The 22,920-nt window shown below is 56.4% G+C and overlaps 1 protein-coding gene across 2 annotated transcripts; it reads right to left on the bottom strand.

Moving 5' to 3' along the window:
- Positions 1–46: 46 nt before the first annotated feature.
- LHX6 (LIM homeobox 6) lies at positions 47–22,906 on the bottom strand. 2 transcript variants are annotated; one of them, XM_061200989.1, is made up of 10 exons: positions 22,823–22,906; positions 21,597–21,668; positions 21,023–21,205; positions 20,541–20,662; positions 11,495–11,715; positions 9,240–9,340; positions 8,929–9,024; positions 8,537–8,711; positions 4,644–4,739; positions 47–677 (listed from the first exon to the last, which is right to left on the bottom strand). In XM_061200989.1, the coding sequence occupies exons 1-10, from the start codon at positions 22,904–22,906 to the stop codon at positions 598–600; spliced, it is 1,230 nt and encodes a 409-aa protein (XP_061056972.1). In that variant the 3' UTR covers positions 47–597. The 2 variants fall into 2 exon arrangements, with proteins under 2 accessions (XP_061056972.1, XP_061056971.1); XM_061200988.1 differs by having other exon boundaries at positions 641–677; positions 4,636–4,739.
- Between the last annotated feature and the right edge of the window lie 14 nt (positions 22,907–22,920).

The raw sequence follows: 22,920 nt of genomic DNA, 5'->3' as shown, positions 1-22,920 counted from the left end.
CGGCCCCCGCTTTTTCCCCTGCCTCTTGGTCTGGGCAGGCCTCCATCTCTGCCCTATTGGGCCTCTCAGGGTTGGTCAGTGTCTCTTCTCTCTCTGAATTAACTTGACATAACCAGACAGATGGAAATGATAAAATTAGAACATAGCTTTCCTTTGGGGACATCCCACAAACACTGTAGAGTTTTCCAAACAAAAGCAACAGAGTGGATAACATTGGGGGTTGTCGGCTATTCAGAATTCAGAGATGGTTCCAAGGAAGTAGTAAATAAAGGCCAATATGGGAGGAAAGAAAACCTGTAAATTGGAAGGCTGTTGGCGTCGTGCGATTCAATTCGGCCTTTTGCTATTGTAATCAGCTTAAGTTGAAGACGACTCCTGTCTAAATGGGAAACACAGGCTGTTGTTTTCACCCTGGCTCCAAATTTCAGGGAGCTCTGCCTTCAGGGAGGAGGGCTCCGCGGTGCTCCTGGCGGGTTCTGGTTCTCGGCAGGAGAGGGGAAGGCCAGGCCCAGGGGCCCAGCTGGTGGTGGGCAGGATGGCGGATGAGGGGTGGAGGCAGAGCGGGTGGATCCCTGGCAGCGGCTCGGACTCCGGATTTCAGCGGCTGAGGGGCAGCTGCGGGGCGCCCATGCTCAGATGCGGAAGTGCCGGCAGCGTTAGTACTGAAAAAGGATGACCTGCAAGAGGAGGGCGTGGGAGGGGGCTGAGCCAGGGCCTGCCCCGCGTGGTAGCCCCCCAGAAGTCCTTGAAGGCATAGAGAAGGAGGGCGGCCCAGGGCCCACATCTAGGTGCAAATCCTGGTTCAGACACTTACTTGCTGCGGGGCCCTGGGCAACTCACTCCCCCTCTCTGAGCCTGTTTCCTCATCTGTAAAATGGGGATGACAACACCTCTCTCTCAGAATGGGGAGGATCTGGTGAAATGCAAGAGCAGCAGCAAGCGTCTGCCGGGCACGGTGCCCGGCACTGGGTACAGTGCACACTTGCACGATTTCACAGAAGCCTCACCTCAGCCCCACGAGGGTGTCCCACCATCATCTCCTCTTTACAGTGGAGGCCACTGAGGCCGGGGAGGTGAAAATCAGTGAGCCCGCCATCACACAGCCAGGAAGAGGTGGACCCAGCGCTGCAACCCAGGCCTGGGCTCTAGAGCAAGCTCTCTTCATTAGACCCACTGCCTCTTCCTCTCCAGGCCACCCTGACAGTTACCATCGGTGCCTACCAAGCACCAGGCAACAGGCCAAGCCCTTCATGCAGCCAAGCACCTCGACAGGCAGGTGGCTCAGACACGCCAGGTGCCTGACACACAGTGGGTGTGTTCCCAGGTCTCAAAGTGATCAGGTGGCTGAGCTGGGGTCCGGTCTGCCTGACTCCAGAGCCCGCGTCACACGGCCTCGCCCACTCACCCCACCTTGGGCCGTGCTCTCCTCTGGTCTCTGGGATGTCTGCCTGACTTTGGACTCTTCCGAACAGAAGCTCTCTCAAGAGGGATGACTCTGAAAGACCCTTCCCCTCCATAAGCCTCAGTCTCTCCACCTGATCGATGACGGCCGGGCCCTGATTTCTAAGAGCCTTCCAAGCTCTGAACTGTGGGATCTGGGCCCATGACCGGGAATAAATGTGGTCCTGGAAGCTCACAGGCAGGTGTGGCCAAATGATGATGTGGTGGTGGCAGAGGGTGCTACCCCAGATGCTCAGAGCACTGTTCTCCCGGGCGGGCCAGCTCTGGTCTTGATGAGTGGGTTCAGGGGACTGCCCCAGGGGGCCCTGAGTCTCCTCCTCGCTAGGCTGGCTCAGGCCCGGAGGGACTTGGGAGAAAGCCCATGCAGTTCTGCACTGACTGGCCATACACACAGCCCGCCAGGCTGGCAAGATGTGGACAGAAAAGGTCCCTGGCAGCTGGCAGGAAGGTCTGACAGTGAGAGGGCGGAAGGTCATGGAGGAGGAGGAGACATCTTTCTGCAGAGCTGCTGGACATGAAGTTGGGGATATGGCCCAGCAAGAGAAAAACTCTGGCTCAGCAGCCAAACCCAGGGGCCAGAAACCTTCCACCGCCAAAGCTGCCAGACCCCAGACCGGCTCATCCTGCAGCCTGAACCAGACATAACCACAGGCTTAGCTGAGAAACCAGGAGACAAGGGCTCGCCTCCAAGAGCTGAGCCCAGCCCTAATCCGTTGCCAGGCTCCCCTCTACCCTCCAGATAATGCCCAGGCCCCTTGCTTGAAGGTGCGGGGCCTTCATTACGTGACCCCCTGTCAGCTCCCCCACCGCACCCAAGGCCTCAGCCACACTAAACCCCCCACCATCCCTCAAATCCAGGTCCCTCCAAGCCTCCTGGCCTCGGCACGGGCTCCTCGTGTCCCCTGCTTCTTCCCGAGAGCTGGCCACTCCCTCTTCTGAATCCTCGAAGGCCATGTGCATCCCTCACCTCAACTGCCCTGTCGAGCTGGGAAGTGGCTGCCTGCCTCCTGCTCTAAGCCACTCACTCCCCGAGGACAGGGACCACGCCAGCTCGCCTCCACAGTCCCGGTGCCGGGTCTGACAGGACGAACGCTCTCCCACAGGACGGGGCCGGCTCCGAGGCAGGCAGTCCTAGGATGGAGGCCAGCTGTACCCACGTTCACTGTGTGACCCTGGGCAAGCCGCTGCTCTGGCTGAGACCCAGTTTCTGCACTTATGAAATGGCGTCAACCATAGTCATCCTCCCAGGGAGACAGTGAAGGGCGAGGTCAGAGACAGCACTGTGTAAACTGTAAAGTGCCGCACAGAAGGAGGTCACTACTGAACCAGGCGGACTTCAGAGTCTGACAGACTTGCTGCATCCCCGGACAAGTCGTGTCACCTCTCTGAGCCTCTGTCTCCTCATCTTTACCATGAGGACGCCATCCTAATATCCACAGGGTGATTGGGTGGCATCAGACAACACGTGTAAAGTGCTTCAACCAAAAGCAGCCCTTCCTGTATGACTATCTCGGAGGGGACGTTCCTGGGGCGTGCTCACCCACCACTGGGGTCTGCGGGATTTGGGGCTGAATATGTGCTACCATTTACTTATAAACCTACTGGTCCTACTGGGCTGTGCGTACCTCCGCACCATCTACTTTCCCCACGGTACCCAGCGCAGAGCCCAGCACAGAGCCTAGCACACAGTAGGTGTTTAATTAGGAGGCAGAGTAAGAGGGGCTGTCCTGGAGGAGTAGTCCCACGCCTGTCTGCCTGCCAAAATCACTGGGGCTGGGTATTACACCCGCAGATCCCAGGGTCCTGTCCCAGAACTCCCCACCGGCTCTCTAGGGGCGAGGCTGGGGAATCTGCATCTCTACAAGCTGCCCAAATGATGCTGCGGCACATGAAGACTACACTCAGCTCGAAGGCCTGGCCCTGTCTCCCTGGCCCAGCACACCCAATGACTCCCGGGGCTCCCTGCCTCTCCGAGGACCGCTATAGTGATGCTTCTAAAAGAGGCCTCCAGGGCCCACCACGGTCCACGCTCCTTCACCCGGCAGCCCAAGGCCCCCGCCTCTCACTCTTCTTCCTCCCAAGCCTGTGTGCCAGCAGCACTGAATTGCTCTGGGTTGCCTGAGAGCCGTGGCGGCTCATGCCTTCCCGGCTGAACTCTGAGGTTCAGACGTGCCTGCGTCCAGGAAGCCTTCCTGTGTCTCTCCCGAGCTGCGCCCCACCCCCCAGCTCCCTTGGCCTCTGCGTCGCAGTTTGATCACCCTTTGTTGTAACTGTTGGCCTCCTCGAGGGCAGGGACTATGCCTTCCTCATCTCTGTGCTCCTGGCAACTGACTCGGGGCTCGTGGGCACAGTCAGTACATAGTGAATGTAGGCTGAATAAATGAGTAAGTGAACGAATCAAGGCACAAGTTCTCGTTCAGGCTCTGTGACCTTGAGCCACCTGGGCCTCAATTTCCCCGCTTCTAAAAGGAGAGGGTGTCTGAGAGCAGCGGCTCTCAAGGCTCGCTGGGAGGCGTCTGGGAGCTGAGAGGGGGGGCGAGGGCCCTACTCGCTCTGCACTTTCACCCAGAGCAGCTCCACCCCCTTTCATCTGCATCTTGTGTCATGGAAAAGAGTAAACAAACGGGTTCCCGGGCTTAAAAACAAAGCTTTCAAGCCACTAGACTGGGCGATGTCCAAGCACCCTTCTGGGTGTCCAGTCCTAATGCTTGAGACAACCAGAGATCGGGTTCCACAAAGGAGGCCTTACCAGTTGACCACGGTCACTGGCTGGCCTGCTGTCCCCGGGCCCCACCAGCTCGGGATATTCACTCCCAACAGACAGGAGTACAAAGGAGGAAGTAGGAGAAACCCGTGAGATGGTGGGAGGTGGGGTGGTGTGTGATATAAGCCCTCCTCGGGACCGCAAAGTTTGAGCAAAGTAACTAAATCCACAAATCTGAAAAAGAGAAGGCCAGCCACGGGCGGCGCGCTGTGAGGAGGCTGGCCGTGCGCACTGAACACACTGGCGCCTGCTTGAGGGGCTACCTCGGGGGCACAGTGGGGGCCTGAGTGTGCTGGGCAGAGGGTCTGCCGCAAAGTGGCATGCTGCCTGCTCAGCGATGAGAATCCTGCCAGAAAGCCATTCCTGGCAAGGTGGCTCTGACCCACCCGACCCAACCCGGCTCCGTTTACCTTCTCACCCCGGTTGGAGAGTGGCCCATCCATATCGGCTTTGAGGTGGACGGGGGGCGCGGTGTAAGGCAGCCGGCAGTGCACCTGCCCACACTGTACCTGACCTGTGGACGAGAGGATGCCTTGGAGCCCATCCCCCAGCCTCCATGCAGGATCCCACCAGCCCCAGGCTCGGTAGGCTGGAGCCCTGGGGCCAGTTTCACCTCTGCCACTTACCAGCTGGGTGGCCCTGGGCAAAATTTCAATAGGGTACCGTTTTTCTACGTGAAAGTCTTTACGAGCTATAAAGTGCTACACGATAACTGTCTAGCTCACTGATAAATAAACACTCATAAATGAGTATGTACATGCACCCCTATGTTCATAGCAGCGCTATTCACAATAGCCAAGACATGGAAACGACTTAAATGTCCATCGACAGATGAATGGGTAAAGAAGATGTGGTACATATATACAATGGAATACTACTCAGCCATAAAAAAGAACGAAATAATGCCATTTGCAGCAACATGGATGGGCCTAGAGATTATCATAATAAGTAAAGTAAATCAGACAGAGAAAGACAAATACCATATAATACACTTATATGTGGAATCTAAAATATGACACAAATGAACTTTTGTGCAACAGAAACACATTCACAGACATTGAGAACAGACTTGGGGTTGCCAAGGGGGGCTGGGTGGGAGAGAGGTGGAGTGGGAATTTGGGGTTAGCAGATGCTAACTATTATATATAGAATGGATAAACAACAAGGTCCTACTGTATAGCACAGGGAACTATATTCAACATTCTCTGACAAATCATAATGGAAAACAATATAAAAAAAGAATGTGTGTGTGTGTGTATATATATATATATATATATATACACACACATATATATGTATATATATATACACATATATATATAACCAAATCACTTTGCTGTACAGCAGAAATTAATACAACATTGTAAATCAACATTGAAATTAAAAAAGTAAAAAAAGAAAAAGAAACGAATATGTACAGAACACCTCCTACACGCAAGGCTGTACCCCATCCATTAGAATCCTCCCTTGGTGCACTGTACCTTCTTATCTCCCAAGAATCACCAAGGCTTTACCCCCATACCCTAGAGGACTCTGCACTCATATGTCACCTTCTTTATGATGCTCTCCCTGACCATCTATTTACAATTGCAACCCAACACCAACCCTACCCTCCCTGTCCTCCTTCTCAGCTTTATTTTTCCTCTTTAGCACTTACCATCATCTGACTTACTGTATATTTTTATTTTTTATTTGATATTATCTGTCTTTGCCAGCTATAATGCAAGCTCCAATGAGGGCAGGAATTTTTGTCTGTTTTTAGATTCTAGATCTTTGTGGATTTTCAGGATCTAGAATGAGGCATGGCATCTAATTTGTTGAATGGGTCTCTGTACAACATCTAAAATGGTGGTGGCGGGGGTGGGGGGAGTCCATCCTTATGTCTGACCCAAATCTCTCATGCTTCAGCCTCTTTACCACTACTGTGGAGAAGTCTATGGCCTTGCTCTTCTCTGCACTTCATCCTCTTTGGTCAGAGGGGAAAGAGCTCTGTACAGAGACTTACAATTGATATGTTAACTTAGGACAAGTCACTGTTCCTTTCTGAGCCCCAGTTCCCTCGTCTGTAGAATAAGGTGGTTATATAAGATGGGGGATTCTTAACCTGGGGGGGTTTAGGGGTCCAAGAACAGCCTGAGGTTACATGGGAAACTGTGTGTGTGTGTGCATATTTCTGGAATCTGATTCCAAAGCTTTTTATCATATTCCAAGTTTGAAGTCTCTGGGAAACTCAGGAACCTGTGAATTTAGTGAACGGCGAAGAAGACTGCTAGGGTGACCTTCAGTCATGCAGCAAGAGGCAGCAGGTCCAAACACCCTTGATGCCGCCTGCCCTGAGCTGGGTTCGCCTTAAGGGGAAGAGGAAAGGGCACCTCAGCCCCTTCTCTAGGTGTCCAAGACAGTTCTAGACTTGGCCAACAAACTGTGTGGGCAGAGTCCTGGCACAGCTCCAGAGGCCACGGCCCGACTCCCCACGGGGCCACCTAGATCCATTACCAACTCCACAGCAAGTGCTGGCTGGTGGCCCAGACTCCTGGTACCTAGAGAGCCCCTGGTCCTTGGCTCCCTTAACAGATGAACTAGATCGTCAATGGGCTCTCTGCAGCCTGAACATGTCATTGTTTCAAAAAGAAAGGGGGAAAAAAGTCCCTCCTACTAAGCAGGTGGTTCAGAAATGGAACAGAACAAAGAGACACGGTTTCCAACTGACAGCCTGGCGCGGTGAGCAGGACTCTACACTCCCAGCTCCACCAACCAGAACCACTGCCACCACCACGAGGGCAGCTAGTACTCATCCAGCACTTACTAAATGCTGAGGACGTTAAGTCAATGATCTCATTTGATGCTCGCCACACTGCTTTGAGATAGGTATTCTTTTCGTTTTTTAAAAGAGCTAGGATTCTTACTGTCCTCATTTTTTACAGATGAGGAAACTGGAATTCAGGGATGCTAAGAAGCTTACCCAATGTCACACAGCTAGTAAGTGACAGGGACGGGATCTGAAGCCCCACAGTCTGATGTTAAAGCCCACATTCGATCATTAAGGAAGCTGGCTCCCACTAACTTACTGTGAGCCCTTGGTTTCCTCATCTGTACAGTGGGATGGTGATGTTTAGAAACATGTGTTAGGACAGTGCCTGGCACATGGCAGGGACTCAGGACACAGCTGTGCTCTCCCTGACCCCCCTTCTCTTTCCCTTGGAGCCAGAGAGGGAGGGTTTGAGTTTGTGGGTATGTTGTCATCACTGCTATATTTCTGGTCATGCCCAGCTTTGAGGAAACAATCAACAGAAACAACCTCAAAGGGAAAGAAAATCTGTGATAAGCACCTGCTCAACAGCAGATTCACTGAGTGTCCATCCCCCAGAAATGCACAAGGCTACTCTCTCTCTCTCCCCCAGGTTCCTGCTCGAAGGTCACTCCACCACAACCTGCCACCCCCTCTCCACCACAGTGCTCAGTCCCCACTGACATGCCTGCCCTCCATCCTTTAATCGTTTACTCTCTCCCCCCACCTCCCATCCTGCAGCGTGAGCCTTGGGAGCACACAGGCTTTGGTCTGTTGTATCCCAGAAGGCACAGAAGGCACTCAAAAAATATTTACTGAACACATGAGTGAATCCTCGTAACCCTGTGAAGTAGGCATTATTAATGTCCCAGTTTACAGATGAGGAAACTGAGGTTCTAAGAGGTCAGGTGATTTGCCCACGGCCTCACAACCTTGGGTACTCCTGCCACCCTGGCTTTCTTCTGCAACCCCAAACGCACCCATGCCACGCTTTCTGCCTACATTCAGTTCCTCTGCTGCCTGCACCCCTATTTCCCCACTCCTTGCGTCTCACTAATTCCTATCTATCCTTCTGGTCTCAGCCCACTGATAGGCAACATCTCCAGACACTCCCATCCAGCATCTTGACTACAGGAATCACCACAATTAACACCACACGCTCACCTATCTCGTATTGTTCCATGTCTCTCCCACCAGAACCCAGGCTCCCCAGGACAGGACTTTAGCCATCTTGTTCTCTCCCTAGTCCCCGGGGCCTGGCACAGAGTGGATGTTTGGAAAGTATCAATATTTTTTAATGGCTTAATGGCTTAATGGCTTACCTCTACTAAGGGTCCAGCCCCTCTAAGGCAGAGCCGGGGCACTTAACTCCTCTCCACAACCACTAGGTCCGAGAGACTGCGGAACCCTCGTCTGCACGCACGAGGCTCATCAAGGCCTCCCCACGCCTCCGCCGCCCACGAGCGCTCATCTACACCCCCCTCTCCCACAGGCCGGGCGACCGGGCTGTGGCGGTCACTTACTCTCAATGTAGCCGTGCAGGGTGACCATGCGAGCCCGCTCGGGGCTGCTGAACGGGGAGTAGTGGATGTCGTCGGACAGGGCGGAGGGGAGGCGGGACGGCGGCGCCCCGGAGGGCGGCACGGGATGCTGTGGTGTGTGCTTTTTATGACGCGCCCGGCAGTTTTGAAACCACACCTGGAACGACAGCCTCAGCAGCCTCAGCCTCGCGGAAAAGAGCCGGACGCGCCGCCGGGGGACCCCAGGCGGGACTGCCTCGTCGCCAACTGAGGAAGGGCGGCCACGTGCGCCCCGAACCCGCGGCTCCGCAGCCCAGCTACGCGCTCGAGGGCCCACCCCCAGGGTCCCTAGGCCCCGCCCCAGACCCGAAGGCCCCGCCCACCCCCGGCCCCACCTGGATGACCCTTCGGCTGAGGCCCGTCATGTCCGCAAGCTTCTGCAGCGTCTGCGCGTCGGGGTTGTTGTCCTGCGCGAACTGCGCCTGCATAACCTGCCAGGCGCCGCGGGGCGGTGAGGCACGAGCCCGCGGAGGTCGCCAAGGCTCCGGCCCAATCAGAGGCTCCGGCCCGGAGGCCACGCCCCAGACAGCTACAGCCCCTCCCCGCCACCCGCGGGTGGGCAGAGGGGCGGAGTCAGGAGGCCCGTTCAGCCCCGCCCACTCCGAGGCCCGGCCCACACCCGGCCACTCGCGGCCCGCCGAGGTACCTGCAACTGCTCGGCGGTGAAGGACGTCCGCGCGCGCTTGGCCGGCTTGGGCTGACTGTCCTGTTCCGAGGGCACTGCCCCCTCCAGCGTGAGGCCGTTCCCTGAGGGCGACAGAAGTGGCTGACCACGCGTCCCCATCTCTTCTAGTGGCAGCCTGGAAAGGACGGGGGTGGGGGGAGCTGGTCCCTGGAAGTGTCGGGAGCGGAGTTGGCTGGGAGGGGGGATCCCAGGGTCCTAGTCCCTGAGCTCAGTCTTTGGGGAAGGAGCTTCCACTTCTGAGCGTCTGCTGAGTACCAGACGCTTCTCTTTCGGTGTGCCCTTTATGTCTCACAGCCCTGAGGACGGGCGACATTATCCTCGTGTTACAGCAGAGGAAACTGAGGTTCAGAGAGAAGAAAATCCCAGCTCTGGACCTTTCGACTGGTATTCTGACAGCTGGCTGACTCTAGCGCCCCAAATTGGGCTCCCTCCTTGATAAACTGGGGAAACCAAGGGCTGGTGGAGATGGGAAGCAGGCAGGTTACAGAACTGTGATCCTAATTTTGTAAAAACGGATGGGAGCACAAAAGGTTGGAAGGATATACACCAAAGTGTTAGCAGGAGGGAGTGCAATTATGAAGAATCTTTCAATGTTTCTGCAACTTTTGAAGTTTTTACAACAATCACGTGTCTCATCACCTTATTTCTCTAAGGTTTAACTTTGTTAACTGGAGTATACGTTAGTTATTCTCTTTCCATTTACATTACTTTTATAATCACACTAAATGTATTCCCATTTTAGTTTTTTATACCTCATTTTTCGGAATGCAAAGGTAATACATGCTCCTTGCCAAAACCTCAGAAAATTCAGATAAGCACAAAGAAGAAAATAAAAATCTCCAGGAATTCCACCACTGTTCAAAATTTTTTTTAATTAGGAAAAACACTAAACAAACACTCCAACATACATACATAGAACGAAATCTGGGAAGACAGACACTGAAATAGGAGGGGTGGTGGCGTTTGGAGTGGTCTTTATTTTCTTCTTTTTGCTTAACCATCTTTTCTTTATTTTCTATAACGGGCATGTGTGTGTTTAAGATTAAAAAGTAAACCAGTAGCCAAAACTGAGGGCTGGTCAATAAAGGAGATCTGAGACCATAAGCCTTCAGGTTCCCTGCGTGGTAGGAGTCTGGAGTCAGGCCTGACTGTGAGAGCTGGAGTGTAATTGGCAAGGTGGTGACTAAGGGTAGTCCTGGTTGGTCCAGGTATGGAAGGAGCCTGGAGTCACTCCTGAGCCATGGTGTGGGGGAACCTCTAACTCCTGGGCTTCCATCCCAGCTCCACAACTGACTTGCCCAGTTACTTGCAGGTAACTTCAGAGCACCCCAGCTTCACTTGCTCCCCACCTAGACCCACTCAGCCCTGATCCTGGCTGGAGAAAGTGATGGCTCTGCTGTGGCCATGGCCAAGAACACTCTGGGGACGTCTGACTAGTTCCTCATCAGAGGCACTGGGGATGGGGCAGACACTTTATGACTCAGCCCCCATGATCCCAGGAAGACCTGGACCCTGTCCCTGAGCCTGAGTGTCTTGGGAAATCACAGTATCAGAGCCAGAAGAGATTTAGGGATCTTTCTAGTCCAATATCCATCTTGAAACTAGGGAGACTGAGGCCCAGAGAGAAAAGGAAACTTTGTATGTCAGCACAACATGCCAGAAGCAAAACTGAAGCTTGGGTCTCCAGACTCAAAGGCCTCTCTCCTTACAGTCCAGGATGAAAACCCCACCCCCAAATCTCTGGCCTGTAGCTGCTGCGGTGGGAGTTGGGAGAAGGGGGTCACTTCATCTCTCAGAGACGGGCCCAAGCCTGGTTCCAGGAAACTGGAGGGGATGAGCCTCCAGGCCAACCAGAGCTGTCCAAAGGTGGAGTAGGCTGCCCCATTATGAGAATCATCTCTAGGGTTCACTGAGTGCCTCTCGGCTTTACAGCACATCGGCTCATCTATCTTTGAGGTGTCCTACCATCAGCCCCATTTTACAGATTAGGAAACATAATTTGCAAGGACCGGCAGTGACTTCCAACTTTCAAGCAAACGGTGGAGCCAGAAGCAGCCAGGTCCGTGTGCAGCCCCACCCCCATGCTGCCTCCAGGTGATAAAGGGGGCAACTGGCTCTAGAGAAGTGTGGGCAGTCCCTGGGGTGCTGGGGGGGCGGGTCAGAGAAGGCTGGGGAGCCGAGGGGCGGCCAGTTTCTGGGCGGGGCGGGTTGGGTACCGTTCTCGGCGGCCCTCTTGAGATTCTCAATCATGGTGTCGTAGTGGATGCGGCAGAGCACCTTCTCCTCGACCAGGCCAAACTCCTCGCCCGTGGACAGCTGGCGCTTGCACGAGAAGCAAGCAAAGCAGGCCAGGTGGTAGGCATTGCCGCGTGCCCGCCGGACCCAGTCGCTGGCGTAGATCTGTCGGCCGCACCGTGCGCACTTGGTCCCAAATCGGCTGAAGGACACGGGGGGGGGGGGGCGAAGGGGAGGGGGTGGCGAGGCTCAGACAGGCCATCCAAATCCTAGTGGCCCAGCCGTGCCCAGGTTTCTGAGGGCCTTCACGCGTGCATTTCCCTTTGCCTGGATTCACCACCCCCTGCAGCCAAGTCCCACCTAGAAGGCAAGCTGGTAGGTGGTTTTTATTTTCTTCCTGGTGCTTTTCTGAGTTTTCCAAATTTTCTTCAATGATCACTTAACATTTGTATATTGTATTAACCTGCTCATTAAAATATAAGTGTTAGGGAAAATTTAATAGTAGTAATAATATAGGCAGATTTATGAGCACTTAACCACTTGCCCAGCAAGATTCTAAGTGTTTTATGCTGATCGTCCCAAGTAATCTTCATTTTGCAGATGAGGAAAATGGGGACCAGAGACGTAAAGTAACTTGCACAAGGTCACACAGCTTGCAAGGATAGAACTCCTAGCCAGTATGACTCCAGAGATGAATAAACTGTAACCCAGCTGTAGAGAAGCTCAGAGTTTCTTGGAAGCATAGACAGATATGCCCTTACTAGCTTTGTGACCCTGGGCACATTGTTTAACCTCTCTGAGTTCTCATTTTCCTTGCCCTGAGCTGAACTAGGTGACAACAGCTACGGCTATTTGTTTAGTGCTTTGTAGTCTATTAAGTATCCAGCTAGTCCCAGACTCTGGAGTCCTGTGTCATTCTAACAAGACAAAAAAGCCCAGATCAAATGCCCCACTCTCCCTTAAGCCTTCCTTGATTCTGCTTCTTCCCCTCTCCCTCCCCCTTTGTGGTGTGGCTATTTGGGTGTGGCTGCCTCCACCACCAGACTGGGAGCCCCTCCAGGAAGCAGCAGTCTGATTTGCCCTGTCCCAGAAGTCAGCCCAAGGCCTGTCCCCAGAGCACCAGGGAAAATTTGTTCTTGAAGTGAATGACTCACTCTGTGACCCTGTCCGGACCCTCTGAGCCTCAGTTTCCTCTGGTGCACACTGTTTCAGGGAATGGTGCTTTCACTCATCCAGCCTCTCAAGCTTAGAAACCTAAATCATACACTCCTCCCTCTCCTCAACCCCCCATCCAACCAATCATCAGGCGCTGTTGGTTCCCTTTCCTAAGTATCTCTGGGACCCACCTCCTCCTCGCCACTGCCACCACTGCCCTCCTAAACCAGGCTCCCACCATACGCCCCTCACTGCCAGTCTCCACACCCATCCTCCACATAGTGGCTACAGGGAAGTTTCCAGCATGCACACTTTACCCTGTCCGCTGCCCTGCTTAAAATCCTCTGGCGGCTCCACTCTACCCTCAGAATCTGGTCCAAGATCCTTGGGAGTTTACAAAGCTCAACAGACCACATCCTCTCTGGCTCCTCTCCTCCCTAACCTTCCTCAAGATCCCTCACCCTACACTCAAGCATGAGCCCCAGTCAGCTACAAAGGAAAGTTGGTCCCAGGTCTTATGGCCCCCTCTGAAGCACCTTCCCACCCCAGGCCTTCGCACAGGCTGTTCCCTCTTCCCACCCTCCCCCCACACCCCCAGTCCCACGGCTCCCAGCACCACCTTCTCAGCAATGATCACACCGGTTTGTAAATATCAGGTTTCTTGGCTCTCCCTTCCACCCCTGGCATTCCTGGGAAAGGATCTAGAAGATTTGCCTCTGTGTCCCCAGAGGCACATTTCCACCCAAAAGAGCACTCGGAAATGCCTTTGAGTGCGTGGAGGAACCAGCCCAGCAAATGCGCCCTGGTTACAGCCTCGCCTGCCTTGGCAAATGCAAGCAACTGCCGGTTGAATAAACGGTCTCGGGTTGAACTGAGTGCAGCAGAGCGGAGGCCTCTGCCAGCCCCGGCTCTAGACGTACCCCCAGTGCCATGTCGCTCTGTCGGACAAGGAGCCCTAGGGGACCCTGTCGGCGGCGGCGCGGTTCGCTCAGGCAGCGCTGCGCACCTTTGCAGGTTCCGTCAATTGCCCCCCAAACAGAAGTGGTTCCCGACCCCGGAAATTCGGCTTCCCCAGCACAGCCCGCGGTCTCCGTTCCCAATCTCTCAGTAAAAAGGAGAGGAAACCGCTTTGCCCACCCGAGCCTACTCCCGCCGAGGGGCCAACCCCAAATTCCGAGGCCCGGCTCAGGATTGGGAGAATTTCCGGGCCCTGAAGGGAGGAAGAAGGGCCAGCCGGGTGCAGAACCCTCGCTGCGCTCCAGGGTCCTGGGGCGCAACTCCTTCTTTGCATCCCCCTCGCCGCAACCACGTGAAATGCGGACTCCGGCACCCAATTTGCACACGTGGAATCGGAGGTTCAGGGTGGACAAGTGACTTCGCCAAGACCACACGGATTGTGGGGCAGGGGTTGAGGTCCCCTCCGAAGTGCAAAAAAACCCCCTAGAACCTGCGAAAGCAGCCGGACGGGAGATGCGTAGAGTTGAATCCGGGAGTATGAACAGGAAAGGGGCCTGGTCTGACCCAGTCGCATCCCCACTCCGGGCCTTGGGACCTGGAAACTCCCGCGCGCAAGGCCTAGGGCCCCTCAGGCTCCGGTAAGCTGGGAGTGCGTTCCCAGGCAGCTGAAAGAGCTGGGAGGGGAAGGTCAGGGCCCTCAGAGGCAGGCAGGAGCCGTTGCCTCTCCAGCCTGTCGTGTTCCGGGATCAGTGCGCTGAGCCAGAGTGTAAAATCTCGGATCCTGGCGCTTAGCTCTGCGGGATTCCTCGTTCTCGGCCAAGACGCATCCAAGACTCCCCGCGCATCCCTGCTCTTCCCGCTCCACGAACCCCGACGCCCGGGCGCGTTCTGCGCCTACGTTGGCCGCTCACAGTGCCCTCATCCCCTTGCTCTGAGGCGGGAGCCGCTAGCGACCTGTCAGCAACTTTCTCACCCTCCGCGTGTCACCCTAAATGCCAGGAGCTGTCCCCAGCTCTAGGAGCTCCCTGCGCTCGCCGTGTCTCCGCCCAGTCAACGAAATCATCCTCCCGTTGGATCCTTGGATGGGGTTCGGGGGTCGTTTTGCAGTTTTCGGGCCGCTCCTGAAGCGTGTCCCCCACCCGGGGAAGGGGTCAGTGGCACAAACAAGGGGCACGAGGAGGCTTACAGATCCAGGCTCTGACAAACCGACAGACTCCTTCCCAGGCGGGCTGCGAGGCCCGAGCCGCCGCATTCCGGAAGCAGCGAAATCGGCGGCGGAGACAACGAAACTTCAAGAAAGGGGTGTTCGGGAGCTGCGAAGGGAGCGCCAAAGCGATTAGGGGGCGCGGCCATCGCCCGCCACCCCCAGCCTTGTGCGCGCCCCTCCCTGGGTCCCCGCGCGCGCCACGGGGCAAAGGCTCAAAGCACAGAGGCGCTTTGAGGATGGAGAGATGTTGGACGGAGGCTGCGCATCCTGGCAACTGCTGAAAGGAGCGGAGTGGGCGACGCGCACCGCCTTGCCCTCTCTCCCCGGAGCAGGGAACGGAGACATCTGGGTGCTAGTGGCTCTGCGGAGGGAGCTGTGCGCCATTGACCAAGTCAGGCTCGCTCTCCCGGCCTACCTCTCCTGGATACCGAGTAAGAGCTCGGAAGTTATTTGTTGGGTGAATGAGCCTCAACGAAAGAGCCCATCGGAATTTCACTGCGACCCCTGCCCATTACTAAGCTACCCCTTTGCTGCATGAGGAAACCGAAGCTCAGAGTGGGAAGGCCAATGTTAATTAAGAAGCTAGTGAGCCAAGGCGCTGACACTCAAACCAGGCTTCACTTGTTTTGCGTTCAGGACGCTCGCTTGGGGGCCTTAGAGAGAGTCTATGAAGCAAACGGGGGTGGGGGGGGATCAGAGGTGGAGTCTTTCCCATTCCTTCTGCTTCTTCCCTTCCCAGCAAACCATTAGGAGAAGAAGCCAGAAACAACAGAACCAGCAATTAAGAGGTTAAAACGGCCCACTCCTCGGAGGTCCCAGCCCAAGGCCCCTCCCCAACGCCTCTCTCAGCTCCCCCAACATCTGTCCCCCAACAGCTGGCGGCCGCTGGGCTGCTCTCTGCCGCGGTGGGGGGCGGCTTCCCAGCTCTGAGCCTCCCGGGGTACCCTCGCTCCGGGGGAGGGGGTGGGGTTCTCCCACTGGAGTCCGCGGTCTGAGCTTGGCTTCAGGGCAGAAGGAGGGAAAGAAGGCTGCGGGCTTGCCCTAAGTCTCTCGCGCCAAGCTGGGGACGGGAACAGCAGTAGGCAGCGCCCCTCCCAGGCCCAGCCTGGGGCACTCTCTGAACCCCACCCGCATAAACACAAGGAGAGGCAGTTAACCCTTTACTCCCCACTCCCATGGTCAGGAGGCAAGAGGGCTAGAGACCCTGGTGACCCGATCGTGGCAAAGTTGCTCCTGTCACTGGGACTCTGAGGAGGTCACTTCACTCCAGCCCTAGTACTCCCAGGGCCCACCCACGGAGAGTCACACAGCATAGCAGGTGCTCCCTGTGGGAGCCTTAGGGCCACGGGGGGTGGGAGGAGGTGGTCTTTGCCATTCCATGGGCCCCACCTTGCACAGGGGGGCTGCTGACGTGTCTCGGCTATAGAAGAAGAGTATTGAATATCTAGACACAGGGATGGTGAATCAGGCAGCCACGGGGCTTATCCCAGTTCTGCCGCTTATTAGCTGTGGGACCTCACCACTCAGGGCCTCAGTTTCCCCTCCTATAATGTAGGGATTATGACAGTAGCCTACTCACAGGGGGGATCTGAGGAGTCAATGACATAAAACAATGAGATGTAACGGGTTAACACAGTTCCTGGCTTAGAGAAGAGCTCCCTACGGTCTCCTGACAGCGTCCTCACCCCTGTCTGGTCCCTCTTCCACTCTCTCGCTGGTGGGACCCTGGGCACAGCACTTTCCACTCTCTCAGGACATCGTCTCCCCCACTCTACAATAGGCAAGACGCTTCAGGAGGCCAGGAGCTGGAAGGGCACTGCAGATCAGTCCATGCCTGCCTTTGGGGGGCAGCAGCCACAGGTTGGTGGGCAGGAGGCAGCCGTCTGGGATTTTGATCGCTGAGGGCAGTGGAGACATGAATGCCCCAGAAAGGAACACTATTTCCCCCCCCCAGGACTTTTTTTTCACTTCTTGGAAGAAAATAAAAAGAAAAAACAGTCTTAAACCAAAAAAGTGAAGAAATTAAAAGCAATACACATTTCCTTGGTGGTAGTTTTTTTTTTTTTTTTTCTGCTAGCACTCAGGGGGTTAGGGGAGGTGGGAATCTGGTTGAAGCCACAAAGGCTGGTGAGGTCCCTCTTTGAATGGCAAATGGAGAAACTGAAGCAGAGAGGTCCAGCGACCTCACTGAGGACACACAGCCAGTGGAAAACCAATCCCTTCCAACAATGCAAAGCCAGGAGCAGCACTGGACCTCTGGACCACCTCCCCACCCAGGCTCTGCAGCCTCCTGCCCCGATGAGCTTGGAGTGCCTTACTAACTTCTAGCTTCCTGAGTTCCCAACGCTGCCAGCTCTGTCAAAGAAGATGGAAGAGGGGTCTACAGGCCAGTGTCAAGGAGGGGCAAGATAGGGGATAGAACTGAGAGGAAACTCTTCGCTGGGGAATAAGACCAGAGCCAGAGGACCCCAGAAGCTACCAGTGCCCCCTCCAGGGGGTCGTGGCCACTTCCTCCCTTCCTGCATCCTGTCCAGAGATCTTGGCCTCTCTTTGGGGTGAGTGCTCCAGTCCACTTCCCATCAGACTCTCGACCTTGGGCTTCAGGAAACAGAGGGCTAGAGGATCTGAGCGCTCAGCCCCTCCCTGAGCCCCAGCTCTAGAGAGGGGCTCTGTCTCCCATGCCACCATTCCTGCTCTCTCCAGGAAGGGCTCCTTCACAGCAGCCGCCCAGAGCCTGGGCTGCCACGCCGGGCCCTCAGTAGTCCCTGCCTGGCACTCCGCCTGCTTTTTTCTCTCCCTTTCTGTGGGTTTTATTATTTTTGTTACAGGTGGGGCTGCCAGGGATGAGTTATGCCTGCAGGGAGACCTGGCTGGGGGAGAAATGATCAGAAGAGCCACAATTCTTCTCTCATCCCAAGGAATGTGAGCTTTTATTCTCTCCATTTTCTTAACCAAAAGTCTGTTTTAGTTTTGCTTTGGGGGCTCTTGTCACTGCTGGAAAAGGATTAGCGCTCGGAACCTGCAGCCCAGAAATGGCCCATCCCCATCCTTGCTCCCCAGACTGCCTGAGGAAATGCCATCAGGGGATTATGCCTGGAATCCTGTCACCAATGGTGACAGTGGTGACACCCATAGCACCTACACTTTAGGGAGCCTCTACTGAGCCTTCCTCCCTTCACTGGCCTCCTTGGCAGCTCAGAGAGATAACGCTGGTAGGAGGACACTGAGGGCAGAAAGATGCAGTGATTTGCCTGAGGGCACACAGTGATCCAGGGTTGGCCTGATGGAGCCTGGTCTCTGTGTCTCCACAACAGCTGGACATCCCGTTCCCCACCCCACTGCAGTGGGAAGGGGGACTCCACAGCCAGTGAGGTGCTGAACAGTGAGATCTGAGTTTTGACTAATCCTTGAAGGTCTAGGAAAGCACATCAACCAAGGGGGCTTGGTCCAGCCTGGGCATGAGCTGGGGCTGGAGATGCAGCAAGGACATGTGGCTCACAGGGTGGCAGGTCTGTCCCCACCAGGAGAGCAAGGAGAGGGGGCCAGGCCTGCCTTACTCTACGGGAAGAGGCCTGCTGGGTTCCCCAGGCCTCAGCGGTGTCCCTGGATAGCTGATGAACCCGAGGAGCCCTGAAAGAGTAGCTGGCTTGTTTTTTTTTTTTTTACCAACTGGAGTCAGGCCTAGAGCAGGGCGCTGGCTACACAGGGACCCTAACCTCCCTCTCCTGCCCTGGCCAGCTAAGTGTCAGATGGGACAGTGGAGGGGAGACATCACACTCTGGTTACACACCACACAATGATAACCCCGCTCTCACATACACACACCACAGCCCACATCCACAAATCCACATTCACCTCACACCATTGAGCCCCCAGTGCCTGGGTTAAGGCCGTAAGCAGAAATGCCCCGCCAGAGGAGGGCTGTGTGGCGGGTTGGGGAGTGAAGGGATTTCACAATCCTCACCTGCTCACCTCCACATCCCAGTCCAGATGTAAACTTGCCCTGACCACCTTGCACAACACACACACACACACACACACGGTCCCGACACTCACACAGCCACACACTCTCTACACTCACACATAAACTAGAAGACAAATGCTTGTTGTAAAGGAACACCTACGCTGTCCACACACCCCTCACCCTGCTCAGTGACACATTCCCCCAGCGCCACTGCACAGATCCGGACAAGACAGACACACAAGCATCCTTGAGCCCCATGAGTCCCAGGCCACCTGGCAGAGCCACCCCTCCCCATGCACACCCCAGCGGCACTGCCACTCACAGCCACGCACCAGGAAGAGTCCAGTTTTTCTAACCCAGCTTCCTAAGGTTTCCTTAGAGTGCCCCAGCCCCCAATGCTGCTAGCTTCTTCCTAGATTCAAGGTCCTCTCTTTCCAAGTTCCCAGAGACTCAATGCAGGGGAAGGGGGTGGCATTGCCTTCTACTGCATCCCCTGACTCAGGGGATCTTCCTGGGGCTGGGGTCTTCCCAGGAAGACTGAAGCCATGACCTCTCCCGAGGCAAGGATGGGAAGGAGGTCGGCGGACTGCGGGGGTGGTGGTTATAGGGGAGTAGCTTTCTCCACTTCCTGAGAAAGCCCTTGGGAACAGGCGTGCGGCCCAGGAACCAATCCCACTCTACTCTCTTTGGACTCTGTAGGCCCGTTGGCCGGGCTTCAGGCCTGCTTCACGCTTCCCGCCGGGACCGGGCCGGCAGCCGCTGCTCCTCTGACCTCGCAGTGACCTCGACCCCGTGACCGGGTCAGGCCCGAGCCGCGCGGTGAGAAGCCAGGCGCAAGCGGCGGAGAAGCGGCGGGAGGACTAGCCGGGCCGCTGTTGAGAGCTGAGCGGCCGGGACGCGGCACCGCGGCACGGAGAGCGCAGCCCAGGGTGATCCTACTCGGGGCCCTGGCTACGGCGCCCGACTCCCCCTTCCTGTCCCGGCGGCCCAGAGTCAGAGCCTAGACCCCAGAGAGGCTGAAGCCGGGGCCTGAAACGACGACGGAGCTGGGACTGGAACAGGCGCCTGGGATGCAGGCAGAACCCCAGACTCGAAACACTATACTCGAGCGATGCCGGGGTCTGAGTTGAGGCGGAGCCGGAGACCGAGGTCGGGAGTTAGATCGATGAGCTTGAATATGGGTTCGGATCCGAGACCAATGCGAGGCTAGTGCTTGGGGCCGGACCAGACTCGAATCCAGCCTCGAAGCCGGCCAGGGTAAAAGCCAAGACCAGAGCCAGGGCAAGAGTCTGGAGCCCAGCTCAGCGTCCTGCCCGGGAGAGACGCCGGCTTGGCTGGAGTAGGAGTAGGGTTGGAACCCAGAGCCGGAGCGCACCGGAGATGCAGCCAGGTCGGCTGGGATACGAGCGGATCGGGGCAAGACGGGGACATCAGAGCTCGACCAACGCGCTGGAGGTTGGAACTTGAGCCTGAGACTCGAGCAGGATCCGAGACCGAGCCAGAGACGCGACCAAACCTGAGTGGGCCACAGCAACCGGAGGCGGCTCACCGGCCCGAACCTGTGCTGGCACCCGCGCTCGGCCTGGAGCTCCCGGTTCGTGGCGCCGAGAGCCAGTGTGCTGGGCCCTCGCGGCGCGCCAGAGCATTCGGGACGCGGGGGCTCCGGAGCCAGAGACAGCGCGTTGCAAAGGCGGCCTCCGCGCAGGCCACCAGTGACATTGCTGGCCCAGCGGCCGCAGCCTACCTGAAGTAGTCCATCTTGCAGAAGATTTCCTTGTTCTTGATGTAGCAGCTGTTCTGCTGCCTCAGCGACGTGCGACACACGGAGCACTCGAGGCACCGCACGTGCCAGATGAGGTTGTTGACCTGGGGAGGGGGCGGAGATGGAGGGCGGCTCAGTGCGGGCCTCTTTTCACACCCGGCCCCAGCCTCCCCGGCCCCATTTGCAGACAGATACGCCGGAGCTCTGAACGTACATGGGACTTCCCCACTTTTCCTCTGTAACACAGACTCAGGGATGTAGAAATCAACTCTGCCCATTTTTCAGACAGGAACCCGGGAGCGCAGATAGACACTACGATTTGCCCGAAGCCAAAGCCACGCAGTCAGGCAGGGATGAGCCAGGTTTCGAATTTAGTGGACCTGGCGCCAGCGTCGTTTCCCTGCAGTCCTCTGGGTTGCAACCCACACCCCGCCAACACACGCAACACTCCGCCCCTGTCTCACCTTGAGCAGATATCGGTCCAGGATCTCGAGGCCGCAGCTGGAGCAGATGTTCTTGCCGGCAGACGGCACGGAGGAGGCGGCAGAGGGCGGTGAGCAGACAGATGGCGTGCTGGGCGTACAGGGAGAGGCCCGACCCTCGTCCTTGTCCAGAGGGCCTGCCAGAGCCTCAGCGTCCGACTGAGCCTGCAGTGGGGAAAGAGGGAGAGCCGCGCTCTGAGCTGAGGGCTAAGCCAGGTGCCCAGCGTTGCTGCTGCCTCGGAGATAAATCTGGGGCCTCAGCGAACCAACTAACAACGAAATGCCCTCTAAACGACAAGCCACGGGCTACAGGACAGGAATGGAAGGGCCTACTGGATAGGACAGGACGGCTCCAACTTTTAGCACGCGCTTCCTAGGTGCCAGGAGCGGTCAAAGCTCACATTCCCGGCCAGAAAACCGAGGCTCAGAGAGGGGCGGCGCCCTCCGGGAGTCCCCCAGCGCACGGGCAGCTGCTCGGGGCCGGAAAGCCGGGTCAGCTCCCCAGGGCCTGGCCGCCGGGAGACCGGGGGCCGAAAGCAGGGCCGAACGAACTCACCATGGCGGGCGGCGCGGTCCCTTCAAGGCAGCGGGTGGTCGCTTTGCAGCCGGACCCTGGCTGGGCCATTACCTGGGGGAGGGGGGAGGGAACGCAGGCGGCGGCGGCTGCAGAACTGGCTCCGCGCAGCCTGAGCCCAGCGCCTCCCCGCGCCTGTTATATAAACCGGCGCGGAACAATGAGTCCTAACTTTGTAGTGGGCATTTAAAGCCCTTCCCCACAAAAGCGGTGTCTCTCTAATGAAGCAATTTGAATTTGGATTGGATTTTTTCCCTCTCTCTCCCCCTCTCCCTGCACTTAACCCGTGGCTCTTGAAGTAATCGCTTAGTTCCCTTGCAATACAAGCCTCTGAGGGGGAAAAAAAACACGCGCACACATACAAACTACCTGCAATTAGAAATTGTCGTGAATGCCCAAGATAAGAGGTAGCCAGAGTGTCAATTCCAACTGTCAATCAGTGAGATCCATCAGGCCGCCCAAAGAATTGCAAATTTGATTTTTTAATGGTAGTAATTAAAAATCGAATTTTTTCTCCCTCCACCCACCCCCTTCCTCGCTCCCTTCTCCTCCTCTCGACACAAAATGCAAAAAGGAGAAAAGAGAGAAAGAAAGAAAATAAAAAAGAGATGGGGGGTGGGCGCTTGAGGAAAATAAAACCGAGAGCGTTGGGAGCATCAGCCCGTCCGCCCCGCGCGCGCGGCGAAATTGGTGCGGCGATACCGACTCGGATTCAGGCGCCTTTCGCAGGCCAGTCGGAGGGAAACCCAGAGCAAAACAGGGGCTAGATCGGGGCCGAAACGGGACCAAAAAGAGAAAACGGAGGCGTCCAAGAAGAGGAAAAAGCACCCTCCAGCCCCTCGGAGCGCCCGGGACCGACCCCGCGCCGAGATTCTCAGCCTTGCGCCCGCAGAACCCCCGGCGCATTGGCGCTATTAGCGCCTATTCAGACGGACAATACCCGCCTCGCCTCCTCTTGATTCGCCTGTGTCTTTGCTAAATCGCTTTTTGAGAAATTCCTTCAACATTTGCATAATGTGTTCCCGCTTTCCGCGACCCCCCCCCTCGCGCTCCTGCATGCTCACACACTCACATACACACACTCCCAAGCGCACCCCAGCACCCCTCCGCTCTGCGGCCGCCTGCCACCCGGCCCGGCCCGGCTGGGTCTCGGCCCCTGTCCGACCCCGGCCCGGACGGCTCACCCACTCGCTCTCTTGCTCGCTCACCTGGTCGGTGGCGGGGCCGCCCTCGGCCGGCAGCCGGCAGCCCTCGGGCAGCGCCGGGGCGGCGTTCTCATGCTTCCAGTACATGGGCCGGGGAGCCG

Source organism: Eubalaena glacialis, chromosome 9 (genome assembly GCF_028564815.1).
Source record: "Eubalaena glacialis isolate mEubGla1 chromosome 9, mEubGla1.1.hap2.+ XY, whole genome shotgun sequence".
NCBI lineage: Eukaryota > Metazoa > Chordata > Mammalia > Artiodactyla > Balaenidae > Eubalaena > Eubalaena glacialis.
Note: the sequence above shows the minus strand (reverse complement) of the source record. Positions and strands in the feature narration are given on the sequence as shown.

Excerpts from the sequence above, each read along its gene's own strand:
- LHX6 (XM_061200989.1), bottom strand. The coding sequence starts at position 22,906 with ATGTACTGGAAGCATGAGAACGCCGCCCCGGCGCTGCCCGAGGGCTGC. Across the intron at positions 9,025-9,239 it reads TCACCGCCGAGCAGTTGCAG|GTTATGCAGGCGCAGTTCGC; the intron begins GTACCTCGGCGG and ends GGCGCCTGGCAG. Across the intron at positions 8,712-8,928 it reads TCAGCCGAAGGGTCATCCAG|GTGTGGTTTCAAAACTGCCG; the intron begins GTGGGGCCGGGG and ends CTGTCGTTCCAG.